The 17,021-nt window shown below is 44.8% G+C and overlaps 1 protein-coding gene across 4 annotated transcripts in view; it reads right to left on the bottom strand.

Annotated features, from left to right (window-relative positions):
* LOC147464402 (methyltransferase) overlaps window positions 1-16,595 on the bottom strand; it is an 85,630-nt gene extending 69,035 nt beyond the window's left edge. For 3 of the 4 annotated variants that reach the window (XR_015188435.1, XR_015188434.1, XM_086514711.1), the window contains exons 1-3: window positions 16,446-16,595; window positions 16,132-16,367; window positions 7,004-7,132 (exon numbers count right to left, since the gene is read on the bottom strand). Coding sequence is in view for 2 of the 4 variants with exons in the window: in XM_086514711.1 (XP_086370837.1) it covers window positions 7,004-7,132; window positions 16,132-16,338 (336 nt within the window). In the remaining 2 variants the exon portion in view is untranslated. Of the gene's footprint in view, window positions 1-7,003; window positions 7,133-16,131; window positions 16,422-16,445 lie in introns of those variants that run through there. The other variant, XM_086514717.1, reaches the window with a different exon arrangement.
* Between the last annotated feature and the right edge of the window lie 426 nt (window positions 16,596-17,021).

Below are 17,021 nucleotides of genomic sequence, written 5' to 3'. Positions count from 1 at the left end.
AACAAAAGCGTGAGCGGAAACAGCAAACACACGGAGTTTTGGGGAGCTTCCAAGAACTATAGGGAAGGAAAAGGATTGAAACGGAAATGGAAGTGAAAATGGTAACAAAAACAGAAATTAGAAAATAGGGAAAAAGTGGAGTTTCTGAGAGTCTCCAGTAAATATGAAACACGCGCTCAAGCACCAACATCATCCATTTAAATAGGAAGGCGGAATGATGTGCATGGGAAAACCGAGTGGCAATCTCCATGCATATAGTTGACTTATACAAAAAATTGAATATCACGTGCACATTTAAAACCTCTAGGTAGGTTCCATCCCAAACTAGTATATAAGGAAACCATTGGGTCATTCTTGAAACAAGTAGTAGAAGCATAGCTTTCAGCCTGGCAACCCTGTTTCCCATCTCCTTAGCATTTTCCCTTCAGATCGGCCAGCCCATCATTGGCCTCATTCCTCAGGCTAAAGAGGGCGCTCCAGCAGCCGACTCCCAACCAGCACTAGGCACCGTCACCAGCCAGAAAACCTCAAGCATTCAGCCCTTATGGGTCGTGGAAAAAGTTACAGAACAGCTGTCAGATCTGCGTTCTCTGGCTCATCTTAACAGCAGCCTCATAAACATCAGAATTCAGGCAATCTTGCCTCCTAGTCCTACATTTTGCAGCACCACGCCAGCCCATCTCTGCAGGAGTAAAGGCTTGCACAACCTAGCCAGGTGACCCCCAGTCTTGCCATCAGATCGCCTAGCCAGGGGACCCCAATATTTGCCATTAGATATCCCAGAGAGATGGCATACCATATTACTATGCAGAAATGAAATGAAATGAAATGTTATATTAAACGTCTTCAAAAAGCCAAAATGACCTATGAGACCAAACTGATACAGTCTTGGTGGATCTAATACAATGTCTGGGTACAAAATAAAATGACGTAAAATACGAGCTAAAAGCTAAAATGACATTAGTGTCCGAGAATGTATGGCACCAGGTGCTGTCCACGGATGTACTGCATCAGTCGCTGAAGAATGTCGTCAATGTCTACGCTGGTAAATAGTCATACTGGACGTCTTCCATGCCGTGTCACCCATTTCTCATTTCCTTCCTCCCATTTCTCAAGAAATTTCTATGGTTGCATACAAAATTTGACTTTGTTGTTTCCAAGAAGCCTTTTCTCATTTGTTGCGTTGCAAATATCAAGCCCTTTCTTTTTTTGATGGCCTTCCTAGTCTTGTTCCGTTTCCCGTTTCTTGTGATTAATCTCATCAAGACATTGGTGAGCGAGTCTGGCCAAGGTTGTAAGGTGCAGCGGACGTGAATGTTGAACTTTGTTCAAGATGAGTGCTGAGCAAAGTTTCAACATTCACTTCCGCTGCACCTTACAAAGGTACACGCAGCCCTAGAGCAAGGGGGATTATAGCGTACGTGCAAGAGATGTAGAGAGTGTCACGAGACTCTAACAACCACTATAAATATTTGTTGGTTTCTTTCCCTTGATTTTTATTTAATTTTTGGGCCCCTCCTATAGAAAAATCAAATGTTCGGACGACGGACATTGCATGGCCAGTCTGAAACGGCCATTGGTCGAGAGTTTCACCCACAAGAGTCAAGGCTAGGCATCCACGAGATGGTTGGGCCCATCGGTGTTGGAATCTGACTAGTAAAGAAGTGGCTAGGCTCGGTTGAAATCATTTAGGCCCCTGGGCAAGACTTTATAAGTTGGTGAGTACTAGGAGTAGTGGGTGAGTACTGGGTGCAGGTGATCACAGCTCTAATGGAAAGCTTTCCTTCTCCCTTGTCTCATGCAGCGCAATGCTTTGCTCTCGCGCATCTCTCTCTCTCCCCTTTGCACATATGGTAATGCCCCACTAGTAGGGCTTCTCAGATGACCATGTACAATTCTGGGGGTTTTATGCGTGTTTGCCAAGGTAAGAGCCTTCTGTACAGGAACCGGATTAGCTCCTTGCTAATCCCCTACAAGTAGGTATAGTTCCATCGCGAAGGAATGCGAAAACAGAGTTTTCTCGCGTGAAAACTTGTCCAATTCACAAGGGAATATTCGTGAAGTTCCTTTGTGTCGTAAAGTTCAAGTAATGTTAATTAGTGTAAAAATTGGGTGAAAGCTAAAGTCTACCACCCTTTAGCGAGTCTACGGGACGGTTTCATGGTTCCATTGCCGGGATCCATTTCCACCACCCGTGGTACATCCTGGGTATTTCGGGGGCGGATCTCTATTTCAAAGCATGGCTGGTTATGCGCCTGAAACCAGCAGTATATGCTAGGAACAAGCTTTGGGGGTATGCAAGACATGATAGCAAACCCCATGTATGGTAATATTGGCATGCAGCTAGGGTTTCAATGCAATCAAGGCCAGTTTGGGGTGCCACAGGGCAATTTTGGCATGGCTAGTTTTTCCAATCAGCAAGCAAATATGGCACCAGTGACTCAAAATGTTAATGGCCAAGGGGCGTCGATGATCCCTATTACAGTGCCCATGTTGGAGACTGTCACGCGACACATCCAACCCTATGTGTCCGTGGACAAGCTACACCACGACAAGGGTTCAGTCAGTCCAGTCAGTCTAGATTTAGAAGTGATCTGGCACTTTTGTGAGTCTGTTCGCAGACCGTGCATGTCCAGTCACTTATTGTAGATGCATATCCTCTGGTTGCACACAGCATGATCATAAGCATTCCCATCAAAATCCATCAGAATCCTTCAGGGGAATTTTCCAATGCATATAGCCTATTTTCCGTGTTTTTGACATTTTTCACTTATTATTTTTAAGTGACTTTTGTTGAAAAGTAGGTAGGGCAAATTGAGTAAATTTGTATATAAGCAAACCTAGACTAGCACTAATTAGCACTGATAGCAAACCCCATGTATGGTAATATTGACATGCAGCTAGGGTTTCAATGCAATCAAGGCCAGTTTGGGGTGCCACAGGGCAATTTTGGCATGGCTAGTTTTTCCAATCAGCAAGCAAATATGGCACCAGTGACTCAAAATGTTAATGGCCAAGGGGCGTCGATGATCCCTATTACAGTGCCCATGTTGGAGACTGTCACGCGACACATCCAACCCTATGTGTCCGTGGACAAGCTACACCACGACAAGGGTTCAGTCAGTCCAGTCAGTCTAGATTTAGAAGTGATCTGGCACTTTTGTGAGTCTGTTCGCAGACCGTGCATGTCCAGTCACTTATTGTAGATGCATATCCTCTGGTTGCACACAGCATGATCATAAGCATTCCCATCAAAATCCATCAGAATCCTTCAGGGGAATTTTCCAATGCATATAGCCTATTTTCCGTGTTTTTGACATTTTTCACTTATTATTTTTAAGTGACTTTTGTTGAAAAGTAGGTAGGGCAAATTGAGTAAGTTTGTATATAAGCAAACCTAGACTAGCACTAATTAGCAGAAGATGCACCAGGAGCACACGCTCAACAGGCAACTTCTCAGCAGAACCCTAAGCCTAGCATTTTTGCTCCACTGCAACCACCTAGCGTTTTTGGACCAGATCAGCCAGCGTTTTTGCTCTTGCAGATCCCTGGCGACAGAAGACTCAACAAGAGACCTAGCGTTTTGCAGTTGCAAGGCATCCGGCAACAGCAGAACCATTTTCAGCCCTAGCGTTTTGATTTGCAGATCAGCCCCAACGTTTTGCAAATTTACCGCGACGGAACATCAAGAACCATCAGCGTTTTCAGTTTTCAGTCCTTAGACACCGCAGATCAAGTTCCGAACCTCGCAGATCTCACCTTCCCGCAGCAGTTCCTCGCCGCACGTCAGTTTCTGCAAGGTTTGCAGTTTCAACCCGGAAAACGCATATTTCAGCATCTGCGTTTTCAGCGCGTCGTCGTCGTACCGTCGTCACCGACATAGAGTCAAAATTCAGCAAATAAAGATTTGCAGACTTCAGCCCTTAGCAATTTCAGATTTCAGCCCGTCTCGTCGTCGTCCTCATCGTCATCGACATCGTCGGCAAGTCCAAGCATTGTAGAGATTTGTGCAATCAATAGTAGACCGCTCTCGCCATAGAGAGTAGGGCCTTCGGAGGAGGGTTTGACAACATCTCTGGTGTCGTATTCTCTTCTCTCTATATCTCTCAGTCTCATGCACTTCATTCACAGTGTTTATCCACTTTGTTTGTGTCCATTGCACTCTCTCACTAAAGGAACGGAAGGCTCTCCCTTCCGAAAGTAAAAGGAACCCTTGAGCACAGTTCGGAGCACTCATCTTGAGCAAAGTTCAAACATTCTCTTTCGCTGCACCTTACAAAGACAATTCCCTATGATAATTTGAGAGCATTGGAAAAGCCAAAAGCATACAAAGAAGGTGGTAAGGGGAATTTTACAGAGGCCTCCAAGGTCAGAAAAGCTGTCACTTTCTTGAAAGGCAATGCACTTACATGGTGGACGACATTGTTGATGCAAGGACAGGCACCCACCACATGGGTATACTTCAAGAAAATGTTTGCATCTGCATGGTTATCAAATGAATTTGAAGCCGATGTCATGACAGATCGGCACCAACTCACTGAGGCTACTTGCAAGAGCCTAGAGGAGTACAATCACAGGTTCTGTAAAGTGTTTCTCTCAGTAACTTCCTATAGGTTTGTTCCATTGACACAGCAGATAGGGAAGTATTGTTGTGGGCTGCCTAAAGGGCTCAGGAACTACTGTGTAAAGAACTACTACCTAAAGGGCTCAAGAACTATTGTGTAAAGAACAGAGTGGCCACCCTTACTCAGCTTATGGAAGTTGCCAACACTGGTCATGCCTTATTGAAGGGAGAAAACAGTAGATTCCAGGGCAACGTGAAAGCAGGTCGGTCAAAGAAAATTTAGCACAAAGAGGTCCCTTGCAAAAGCGACCCCTGAAGCTTCCCAAGGATCACGAAATGCAAAGAAGGCTAAAGACTCTACCGATCCTTCTTGAGGGCAGGAAAAAAGAAAGAAGAGTTTAGGGAAAAGTTGCAAGACGTTATCTGGTAAGTTCAAATACTATCCACCTATGGATGCAAAGTGGATGGAAGAAAGTGAACTGATAAAGTCACCAAAAGTATCGCAACTCTACCTTGAAGGCTTTGGTTTACAACCCACGTATTCCCCAACTCAGATCACTTCAGTAGAGCAAAGGTCAAAGGTTTTGACACGTACTCAAAAGAGGGGTGATGTAGGAGCTAGCACTTCAGATGTACTTAAGGATTCAGTGCAGTAGAAGGGTACATTGTTTGACAAAACTATGAAGGTCTCATTAAGTCATTTGTACACACGTTTGACATTCTTTCTTGTGGATACATGCGATGATAAAAGGGTCACTAAATCATCTGTGGCATGTATAGGATGCATGCAATCGAGGACGTTTGCAATTTCAAGAGGGGAATATGTATATATTTGTTGGTATCTTTCCCTTGATTTTTATTTAATTTTTGGGCCCCTCTTGTTGAAAAATCAAATGCCTGGACATTGCATGGCCAGTGTGAAATGGCCATTGGCCGAGAGTTTCACCCACAAGCGTCAAGGCCAGGCAGCCATGAGATGGTTGGGCCGATCGTGGATTTCTTTCGCTCTATCAGATATTCCTATGGATTCAAGAAATCATCTTATCTATTTTACTAAGAAGCAGTCTTAAGTAACTTAGTAGCACAACTCTGCAAAAGGGGCCTTGGCAATAGTGTGATATTTGATTCAATATCATAATTACTAGCCGTTGTGCCTTGACAATGAAGCTGCAATCCCATTGCCTGCGGCTCTAAAGAGGCTTCCAAGGTAGCCGATGGACATAACAGTCACGCAATTCAGTAATCTGCTGCTTTACATTCTTATACAGTATGAAACAATCAAAGCACCTGTCAAGCAAAGGATGCATGACTAGAACATCAATGCTTTTAGAACAAATTGGACAGGAAAAAAAAACTATGTTAGACTTTGATCAGGCCTGACATCCAATTCGCATTATTAATAAATTTATCTTGTACTCCAGTACAGCGTTTTGACCGCTAACTTACGAAAGGTCATAAGCTAGTTGGTGTCATGTAACAAAAATTTAGCGTTATGAAGAGGTGGTATAATAAGCATGCTCACAGGTGTACATATTCCTGTACCCAGGATTCGGGAACAGGCATCCCACATTTCTAGGCATATCAAGAACAAGCAGAAGCAATATTCAAAGGGAAGAATCATAAATAGATCATGAAAAAATTCATATATGGCCACAGAGGGGAAAAAACCCTCAAAAATTTGGTTGCCCAGTGGGTGCACTATCTAGGCTCTAAAAACATTCTCGCTTCATATGTGCCAATTCGTAGGTGTTAAATTGAATTGCAACTATAATGGCCAACTCGCTGCAGTTGCCATGAAATATCTAACAAATGTTGTTTTTCTTGAAAAACTGTGCCAGGAGCCAGATTGCAGAAAGTTGGTAAACACTATGCAGAAGATACCTGTTTTCTCAGAACATACTTCACTTTTAATTCAAGGCAAGATACTTCATTTTCCTTTTTGGACAAAGATGATAAACAATCAGTTTTAAATCGATTACTGTTTTCATTGTGCAACATGTGTGAAAAAGATGAGTAATTTAATCTTTAGATCTCAAACAAATGCCAATTCAACGCTTCTACAAGATATTGACCAAATTTTGCTAGACTTTGGAGTACAGCACATGATGAACAGTGACACAATCACGATCCATGTCAGGACATTATTCTGAGCACACAGAAAGCCAGAATAATGAAACATATTTTTTCTCTCAACACTGCTCAGGTAGTGAGGTCAAGAACAGATCGAAGACGTTCTAATTCTCCCAAGCAGCACACAAGCTTAATTGTTCGATTCTGCTCCTCTACACTTCAAATAACTACAAAGGCAATATAATCCAAACCCTTGACACCCAATGGAAGCTTTTAAACAGTGGATCACCCTACCTTCCCTACAAGAAACTGTGATTATAAGAGATGGAAAAGAGGGCAGGGGGAAAAGAAAAAAACATCACTACTTACCCGTAGAAGTTTGTGTGTCTTTCTCACAAGAACAGCCTCTTTCTGAACGACAGTTTTTCCTTTCTTCTTCTCTTTCTCCAGCTGCTGAACCAATCTTTTTGGTACTTGTACACCTGCCAGTGCAATGATCTTTGCAACAAAGAAAGAAAAAAACAGTGTTGATGGATTTTCAACCTCAATAGCATGTTCAATTCTCCCTCTGTCATGGAACAAGAACGATTCAGGTTTGTAAGGCCTGCAGTCAGAGGAAGGGACAGGATGGGATGAAAAGAGGAGAGGGAGAGGAAGAGAAAGAGGATCATTTCTTTATGGGTTCAACCTTTGAGCTGGCAAATATGTGATATTTATTGAAAGTTGGCGATCCAAATATGGTTTAGAGCCATGTATATTGTAGTAACATGTTTTGACAGTCCATGTGACAATGCACATTGGAAGCATAAGAGAGATAACGAATGAAACAAAGCAGAGATATAATGGAGAAAACCACCAATCCTGATACAAAGACTGAAAGCAAGAGCACTACCAGGTGTAGCTCCATTGATGCTCTAAAGCTTGGAATGCTAAAAAGAAAGTCAGATTGAGAAAATGCAAGAGGGACACCTTATGTGATGTCAGCTGCAGTGGATTACACAGACATTGGATCTCACAATAACACTTGCCCACTCGTGCTATTACTAAGTTCTTGGAGGAATGAAGAGAGCAGAGCAGATAGAGGGAACGAAGAGAGAGAGAGAGAGAGAGAGAGAGCGCGCAATAAGTTAATAACTCTAAAGAATGCTCATACAATGGATGATGAGAATGAGGGAGAGGGTCACGAATATAGCAATATAAGTGATCTAGAGCAATGGAAATGGGTTCGCCTCAGACTTCAGTTTACGCTCTAATAAAACTGATACTCTCTAATAAAACTCCCACATCATAAAAGTAAAGAAAAAATTGGCCAAAATGGAATAAAGTTTTGGATACATTTATGAAGTCCTAAAATTGGGTGACCCCAATATGGCCTTTACAATCCCTTGCAAAACTATCAACATATAGCCAAAAAAAAAACCAAACACGAAATTTGAAAATTCGCTACAAAATTTATCATGCTTCTCCTATCAAACTAGTAATATCGAAGAGAATATAATAATAACTCAAAATGAGTGTGATTTTGTGAAAACTATAAAACCATCCCAACTTTGCATAGTTAGCTATATAGGGTGTTAGGTACCCAAAACACAAGGAAGAATAGTTATATGAAATAGAGTCTATGTACAAAATCCAAACAGTGTTTTGATTTTGTACATAGACTAAAAATTTCACCAGAATGGAAACTTTGTCAAACACTCAGCAGGAAAAAACTCGAATACAAGCATTCCCTAATTCTTAGAAGCATGAGAACATGTTAAAACCTACCGAAGCTAAATGTATAGCACTCTAGACCTCACTAAGACAACTTTAAGGGTGGTTTATTACCAAAACAATGAAAAATGACCAAAAACAGCATACGTGTTTTTGCACGTACAGATTAAAACACTTCAAAACTGGTTCTGCATTTCTTTGAATGAGTCAAAAAAGTCGCTTGAGTTAAGAGGACATAAATGTGTCTCCGGACATAAACGTGTCCCATTAGCAACCTAGTGTTACGACAGGCATCAACGCCCCAAAGTTAAGTAACCAATCAATCAAGCCTAGCAATTTTCTCCTAGTTGCGTGTCTTATCCCCTTTCAAAACATGAGTGAGAGATCCATGGCAAGGTGTCACAAGACGGGCAACACGTGCCAATAGAAAAGAGCAAACCGAACAGACTTTTAGCACTTCAATAACAACTGAACTTTCTTTATATTGCTTCAACTGAGTACAATGCCGGTACTCCAATCTCTGCACCTTCACACTGAAGCATGCCAAAGAACGAGCCCTCTGCACAAATTTAAAGGCCCTTGGCCTCAAAAACAGTTACAAGAAAAGCAGTAAACTAAAAAGCATTGGACCAAAAGCGCTGCACCCAAAAAGCTACCAACGTGTTTTGCAAAAATCCGTACAACTCTGCCACGTCAGAAGTCAGAGTAAAACGCGAAAATCCGTACAGGCTGCCACATCATCGACGCAAAATCCGGAAATCCGTAAAGGTCTACCACGTCATCAGTTGCTACGCAAATAGTGTGAGTGTGTGAGTGGTAAGTCATTACCCGCAGTACAAGTATCAATACCCGCAGTATGTCAGCAGCCCTAGCGTTTTCAGCTCAAGACATCAGATCACCAACGTTTTCAGTTTTCAGCCCAGGACACCAAATCAGTCACCATTTTTAGACTCGGCCAATGTTTTCAGATTTCACCCCATGGCCGCCATCGGCTATAGCAAATCAGCCCATAGCCTCGTCGCAATTGCAGATCCCATTTAGTATCCCTAACGTTTACATTTTCAGCCCTTAGCATCTACCACAAGATCACACCAGCATCTTAGCATCTAGGACCATTGTATCAGCATTTGTGCAATCTAAAGCAAATACCTCTCTAGTGATGAAGAGGAGGGCCCTTGGAGGGGGGTTTGGGACCACATCTAGTGTCAGTCTTCTCTCTCTCTCTCTCTCTCTCTCTCTCTCTCTCTCTCTCTCTCTCTCTCTCTTTTTGAGTGATGCCCTCCTGCTGCAAAAACGCAACAACTATCCAAAAAACACATTTCGATCAAAAACGCAAATGGAGAAAAGGCATTTCCGGTGAGGAAAAGGGATCCAAGCCCTGGCGCTAGTAGAGGGAACAGTAGATCTGAAGGTTTCCTGCAAAAACGCAGATGGCAAAGCATTCTGTCGCAATGGAAGTTGTCCTAAAGGTGGTGCCACCCCCCCTTGCAAGCAAATTGCAGAAATGTTGTTGTTTAAGGAAAACCCTGGCTGGTCTTCTTATTCTTGGGAGGGAGGACCTAATGCGAAAGAAGCGCCTCAACGTTGGCGACTGATAGCATGTGAGTGCGCGTGTGCGGAAGTGTGAGAGAGGAGACAGAGAACACAAATGTTGGATGTGGTGAAGAGGGGGCAATCAGCCCCCCTTGACTACAATGAGCAGAAGACCCAATACACAATGATCAGAAAGTGAAAGCGGGTACCCCTTGGCCCCATAAATAGGTGCCCAAGGGGAGGTAGGGCAAAGCCTGGAAAAATCCCCCACGACCCAACATAAATAATATCTGGAAATATATATGTGGGCGCCAGGACAAAGGTGGGCGGCCGGCCCCAAACTCGGACGGCCGGATCAGGTGCAACCTAGACTATGGGTGGCCAGCCCGGAGACATACTAGCCATACAAGTATGCCCTAGACCTGTGTGAAGCAGCAAAGTGGTGTAAGTCTAACATGGTGGGGAATCAATGCCACAGCCTCTGATGGGCTATAAACAGAGAAAAATCCGTGATTCAGCCGCTGATGGGCTGTATCAACAGCTTCAGGCTCTCGATGATCCAAGGGCATCTCCACATCAGGTTCTCCTCCCAAGGGATCACATCAGCAGCGTTTTCTCCAAGATCTGCCAGCGTTTTTGCAATGACCACACATGTGAAGAAACAAGAGTTTTTCATCGCGAAGGACCCCCTCCACATGCGTTTTTGCAAATCATGCCAACGTTTTTGCTTCTGGCTGCCAGTGCTACACTTCTGGGACATTTTCGTCGCCGGAACACCCCTCCCTCTCCTTGCAATTTTGGCCAGCTCTAGCATTTTTGCAGGAGGAGCTCCGCTTTTCAACCCTGGATCTTGCCTACTCGACCCGCCTCGGCATCCGAAGCCTTGCCGGTCCTGTTCCTCTTCAAATCATCACATTTTAGCCACATACACCTGCTGTTTTCTCTGTTTTCAGCCCACTTGGGGTTGTGCCATTGATTCCCCGCCCTCCCTACACCCTTTGCGCCACTCCGAACCCTGCCGGGAGCGTACGAGCATGCTGAAAATCACTAGACAGCAGCATTTTCATCAGCTCGCAGTTGCATTTTTTAGTGGACAGCAGCCTCTTGGCTTGTGTTTTTCAGACCATCCAATGGTGGTCCATGCGGTCTCTCAATGACTCTTGCAATACACGGTATCTTCAACATCGGTTTGATCATCTACGGGCGTACGATCCTTGGGAGATCCATTCATTCCAACTATCGTTCGGCGGTTGGGCACTCCACAAGGGGTGGTGACTTGTGGTTTGCTATGGACACACCTATGCACTCATCAGAGGAGTTCACACGAGATATGGCCATGCTCATGGCATATGGGATTCCGACATTCCCAGAGAAGACACCACCATCTTGTGTGGACAGAAACTTACCACTTGACCTCGAGACGTTAGATCACTTGCTTACACAGGAGCATCTACATGGACTTAGGGCGAGGATCTTGGACAGGTCCATTGCTTGGATCTACAGATTGGAGTGGGACTTCAGTGCTTTGAACTCTCTTGGAGAGTTTACCCGCAACATTGGGAGATTAGGCATCATTACGCACCTACATCCGGAGTCACCCTAAGCTTGGCTTGGATGGTAGTGCATTTGCTCTTCTACACTTGTAAGGTGCAACGGAATGAATGTTTGCGCTTTGCTCAAGATGAGTGCTCCAAACTGTGCTCAAGGTTCCTTTTGTTCTTATGGAAGGTAGAGCCTTCCGTTCTTAATGAGAGAATGCTATGATCACAAACAAAGTGAATGGACACTGCGTGCAAGTGTATGAGACTGAGAGATGGAGAGAAAAGAGAGATACGACACCAGAGACGTTGTAAACCCTCCTCCGAAGGCCCCACTCTCGTCGGCGAGGTGATCTACTTATGATTGCATAATCTGGTACAATGGTGATGCATGAGACTGATGCAAGTCTAGGCTATGTCGACGATGACGACGGTGATGACGAAGTCGACCTAAGGGCTGAAATCTGCAATCTTTTTACTGCTGTCCAAAAACGCTATGGGCTGAAATATGCTAATCTTCTATCTGCTGAATTCTGACTCTATGTCGGTGATGATGTCGATGACGACGATGCGACGACGACGCGCTGAAAACGCAAATGCTGAAATCTGCGTTTTCCGGGCTGTAACCGTAAACCTGGCGGAAACTGACCGTGCGGCGAGGAACTGCTGCGGAAAGGTGAGATCTGCAAGGTTCAGGACTCTATCTGCGGGTGCTAACTGCTGAAAACTGAAAATGCTGATGTTCCTTGCTGTTCCGTCGCGGTAAAGCTGCAAAACGCCGGGGCTGATCTACAACCAAAAACGCTAAGGCTGAATTTCTGTTGCTGTCGCCAGTTGCTCTGCAAAATGCAAAACGCTAGGCTGCTTTGAGGTTCTGCTGTCGCCGGAATCTGCAAAAGCAAATCGCTGACTGATCTATGATGAAAACGCTAGGTGATGGCTCTGCTCCAAAAACGCTAGGTCTCCGAGGGGGGGGGGTCTGCTGAGAAGGTGCGTGTTGAGCGTGGAGCTCCTGCTGCCTCTTCTGCCAAATAGTGCTAGCTCTAGTTTGCTTATATACAAACTTAGCAAAATTGCCCTACCTACTTTCCAACAAAAGTCGCTTAAAAATAATAAGTGAAAAATGTCAAAAATAGGTAAAATAGGCTAAATGCACTGGAAAAATCCCCTAACTTATTCTAATGGATTCTGATGGGAATGCTTATGATCTGTGTGCAGCCAGAGGATATGCATCTATACTAAGTGATTGGGCATGCACGGTCTACGAATAGACTCACACAAGTGCCATATCACTTCTAATCTAGACTGACTGGACTGACTGAACCCTGATCATGATGTAGCTTGTCCACGGACACACAGGGTTGGATGTGTCACGTGACAACACTCCTGATCATTTGGATTGCTAGCTTCAGAGTTGCTTACACTCACCCTCGGTAACCTTACAGCAGACTTATCCCCCCACCTGGGCAGTAGGCAACTCCCAACTCATTCACATTGAGAGCCACATTGAGTTGCGGTTTCGTGGCGTTGCCGCGGATTTTGTTTTGGTTGACCTTGGAGGATTGGCGGCAGGAGATATAGGCAAGACGACGCAGACACATTGGTCTGGCCTCTTCTCAGAGGATCTTCACAACGCAGACTTCGCAGACTTCTCAATCATGCTTCCCTTCATACAGGATGATTACGGTGCAGACAACTTGGTCTGACCACACCTCTTCTCAGAGGCCCTTCACAATGCAGACTGTTGAGTCTGGCTTTCCCCTCATCTTGGATTACCCTACCTACTAACAAGACACAATCCGGTGGTGGTCCGTGCGGTCTCCCGGTGACTGCTGCAGCTTATCGTAGCTTCTACAGTGCAGACTGTTTAGTTTGTTTTTTATTGTTTCGGAAGAGTTTACGACGTATATTTCTACATCTGGCCTTCCTGGAGTTTTACACAGCTTAGCCACCTGGCCACACTGGGTTGAAGGTTCATGCATTGACAAGCTTCCGGTCATTCTCATGACAGTTCCACGGCATCCCCATTTTCTCCAGACGGTTTGACTACAGACACCACAGATCCTATTAGGCAGGACACTTGCAGGTCTATTGGCACTTCTTTCATGACAAGGAGTTGTTTTCACACTCAGTTCGGGACCTTCACGCAATATCTTCACCCTATATCGGCTGAGTACAGCAGTTTGCTACACTGCTCTCTCTCTCTCTCTCTCTCTCTCTCTCTCTCTCTCTCTCTCTCTCTCTCTCTCTCTCACATGGACAAGCTATATCAGTTCTAGGATTCAAGTTAGCCTAGGAAGTGTTCTGGCACCCTTGAGAGCCTGTGCGCGGACCATGCATGTCCAAGCACTTAGAATAGTTGCATACCCTCTGATTGCACACAGCATGATCATTAGCACGACATTCAGTACCCATCATGAGCATTTTCCAGAGCATAGAACCCTTTTTCCCAAAGTACACACTTTTCACTTATTTATTAATAAGTGACTTGTTGGAAAAGGAAGTAGGACAAATTGCTAAGGAATTATAAAAGAAACACAGTGGGCACTCAGTAGAAGCAGAAGAAGCAGGGACACAAGGAGGCAGTCACCCAGCACCTCAGCAAGAGCCCTAGCGTTTTCTCAAGAAAAAGAAGACCCAGATCAGCCAGGCGTTTTCAGATTTCAATAGACAGCCTAGCGTTTTTGCTTTTCAACCCTTAACCTCGTCACATCCGACCCGATCCAGTAGCAGATCCTTGCCGCAAGTGCCACCTTGTCACAAATCTGCCAATAGAAAGTTTTCAGTCCAAAACAGCCATAGCATTTTGCAATTCAGCCAGATCAGCCAGCGTTTTGGCCACCACAGTGGCAGATCCCTAGTAGAGCATCTAGCGTTTTCAGTTTTCAGCTTTGACGCCGTCGTCGTCGACATCATCATCGTCATCGCAGTCCCTATCTTCACGATGACACCTTCGTCATCATCATCGCAGATCCTTATCTTGACAACAACACCTTCCTCGCCATCGTCGCAAATCCCGGACTTGACGACGACACCATCGTCATCATCGTCATAGTCTCCATCGTCATCGACATAGTCATCATCAAGTACCACAACATCTAGACCATTGTACCAAATTTGTGCAATCTATAGCATAGACCTCTCTTGCCATAGAGAGGGGGGCCCTTGGAGGAGGGTTTGAGAACCACTTGGTGTCATCTCTCTCTCTCTCTCTCTCTCTCTCTCTCTCTCTCTCTCTCTCTCTCTCTCTCAGCACTCTCATTCACAGTAGCATTCACTTTGTTTGTGATCATTGCACTCTCTCTCTAAGAAGAACGGAAGGCTCTCCCTTCCATAAGTAAAAGAAACCCTTGAGCACAGTTCGGAGCACTCATCCTGAGCACTATCAACATTGACTTCCGCTGCACCTTACATTGTGCTGACATGAAGCATACGAACAAGCCTGACGTGACTGATTTTGCACAAGGGGTTGCTTCTAGACATGGTGACATGGCAGCGTACTGACAAGGCTGACATGGTTGCAGCTTTCGGTGATTCTCAGGTCTCTCTCTATTTTGCACTAGAGGTTGCTTTCTAGACCTGCTCCAATTACATCATTTTAGCAACTTTAAGTTGACCACAAGACCTGCTTGATACTTCCAAATTTGCAGAAGCCTTTTAAGGTGTACTGCAATGCATGTGGCAGCAATTTGGGGAAAATGTTGATGCAAGATGGCCAAGTGGTAGCTAATGAGAATCAGATTCTCCTAGAGTTTTAAAGGGTGGCACAGATATATGAGAAAGAACTGCTAAAAGAAACTTCAAAGCAATTGCTAAAAAAACCGGCTCCAACTGAAGCAACTTGTCAAAAAGCAGCCACGTAGAGTCATCTGCAAAAATCATCGGCATGCCACGTCACCATGTCATACATACCACCTCAACAGCTTCTGTACATCGACATCATCAACCGTCCATACATCCATCCATACCATAATCAATACCGCCCCATCATCATCTGGTAACAGCCAACAATAGTCTAAAATGCATATGCAAAGCCAAAGTGGCCCGACAACCATGAAATGCAGCCTTATCTCCAACAAGCCCTACCTTACTGGCTCCGATCTTCTACAGCAAGTAGAGCTCTGTACAGTGTGAGGCATGTGACAAAAACCTACTATCAGAATGAATAAGACCAAATCTCCAGTCTTGAAGGCTTCAATCTTCTTGGTGCAGCGTAAAAGCTATGTGGAGCGTAAGATAAGCACAAAACCTGCCTAAGGCCAGTATCATTGAGTGGTGGAAATAGGAAATAGAAGCAATCAAGGTAGTGCACACTCCCACCCACTCCTCATTTCCGCATTTGAAGAGTGAACGAAGCATCCATAATGGGCCCTCTCCTTTTTCACACTGCCCTCAGTGAATAGGGTATCCATAATGTGCCCTCCCTCATTTGAAGTGTGAGCTAAGTATCCATAATGTGCGGTCCATATCTTCCTCAATATGCTTAGGTGTGCATTGCATTTGACAAAAACCTGCTTTCAACCTAAGGCCAGGATCAATGAGTGGTGGAAATAGAAAAAGAAAGCAACCGAGGTCCTGAACACTCCCATCTCTCTAGAAATCAGAAAAGTGAACCAAGTATCCATAACGTGCTCAGTCTCAGCTCCTTGAACAAGCCTTTGCTGCTGCTGCTCTCTCTCTCTCTCTCTCTCTCTCTCTCTCTCTCTCTCTCACCTCTTTGGTAGACAACTCGGGGCCAGTATCAATATTGTAAACGTCCTCCTCGTAGACAGTTTGCTTCCGCCTCTTCTTTTCAGAGGCCTCCAAGCGAGCATTAACTTGAAAGGGGCCATGTGCTCTTCTGGTAGGCAAGCGTGACGGCGACGGCATATAAGCCCAAGAACGGAATGCCGAAGGTATGACAGCTGCAAGCCCTGCCATACTCTCAGAGCTAACAAGCACAGTGAGTTCTGCCAAATTACCAAAACATCTTGTTGAGGTTTAAATATATTTTTTCTGGCTCCTCTCACGATTTCTTCATTACTTACCGAGATGCTTCCACCCCCAGGAGCCTTTCTTTGGAAGCTTTTCACCTTCTAAAAGTGAAGACTAGCATGAGCTTTGACCCCATCGCCTGCAGAGGCCTAACTACTTCGTTAACGACGTAAACCACTTTGGCAACACGAACTCGGAGTTTGACAATGGACTCACTTTCAACATTAAAAAAACAACGCATGCCCCCCCCCCCCCCCCCCCCCCCCCCCCCCCCGGGCGCGTGCAATTTGCCGCGAGCTCCATCGCATGTGTGCTCTCTCTCAGCAATAGACTCGGCCCTCTTTCCCACATGCAGCCGAACCACCTTGGAAATGGCGAGAGCATTTTTCAAGATTCTCGTTATTTTTCGATTTTGTTTCAGTTGGTACCCCCTACTAGCACATTTTTTTCCCCTTTTGGCGTGTTTACTAAGTAACCCATAGCATTAAAGGGGGGGTGGAGCCTTAATGTAAACTAGGACAAAACGTAGTAAACTTGGACAGGCGGGAAGCCTATCCAAGTTTATTTATCATTTTATGGATTGCCCACATGTCAACGACCGCGTCGCAGGTGCAGCGATTAGTGCATTG

The sequence above is a fragment of the Adiantum capillus-veneris genome, chromosome 1 (genome assembly GCF_014529385.1).
Source record: "Adiantum capillus-veneris isolate H3 chromosome 1, ASM1452938v2, whole genome shotgun sequence".
NCBI classification, from domain to species: Eukaryota; Viridiplantae; Streptophyta; class Polypodiopsida; order Polypodiales; family Pteridaceae; genus Adiantum; species Adiantum capillus-veneris.
Note: the sequence above shows the minus strand (reverse complement) of the source record. Positions and strands in the feature narration are given on the sequence as shown.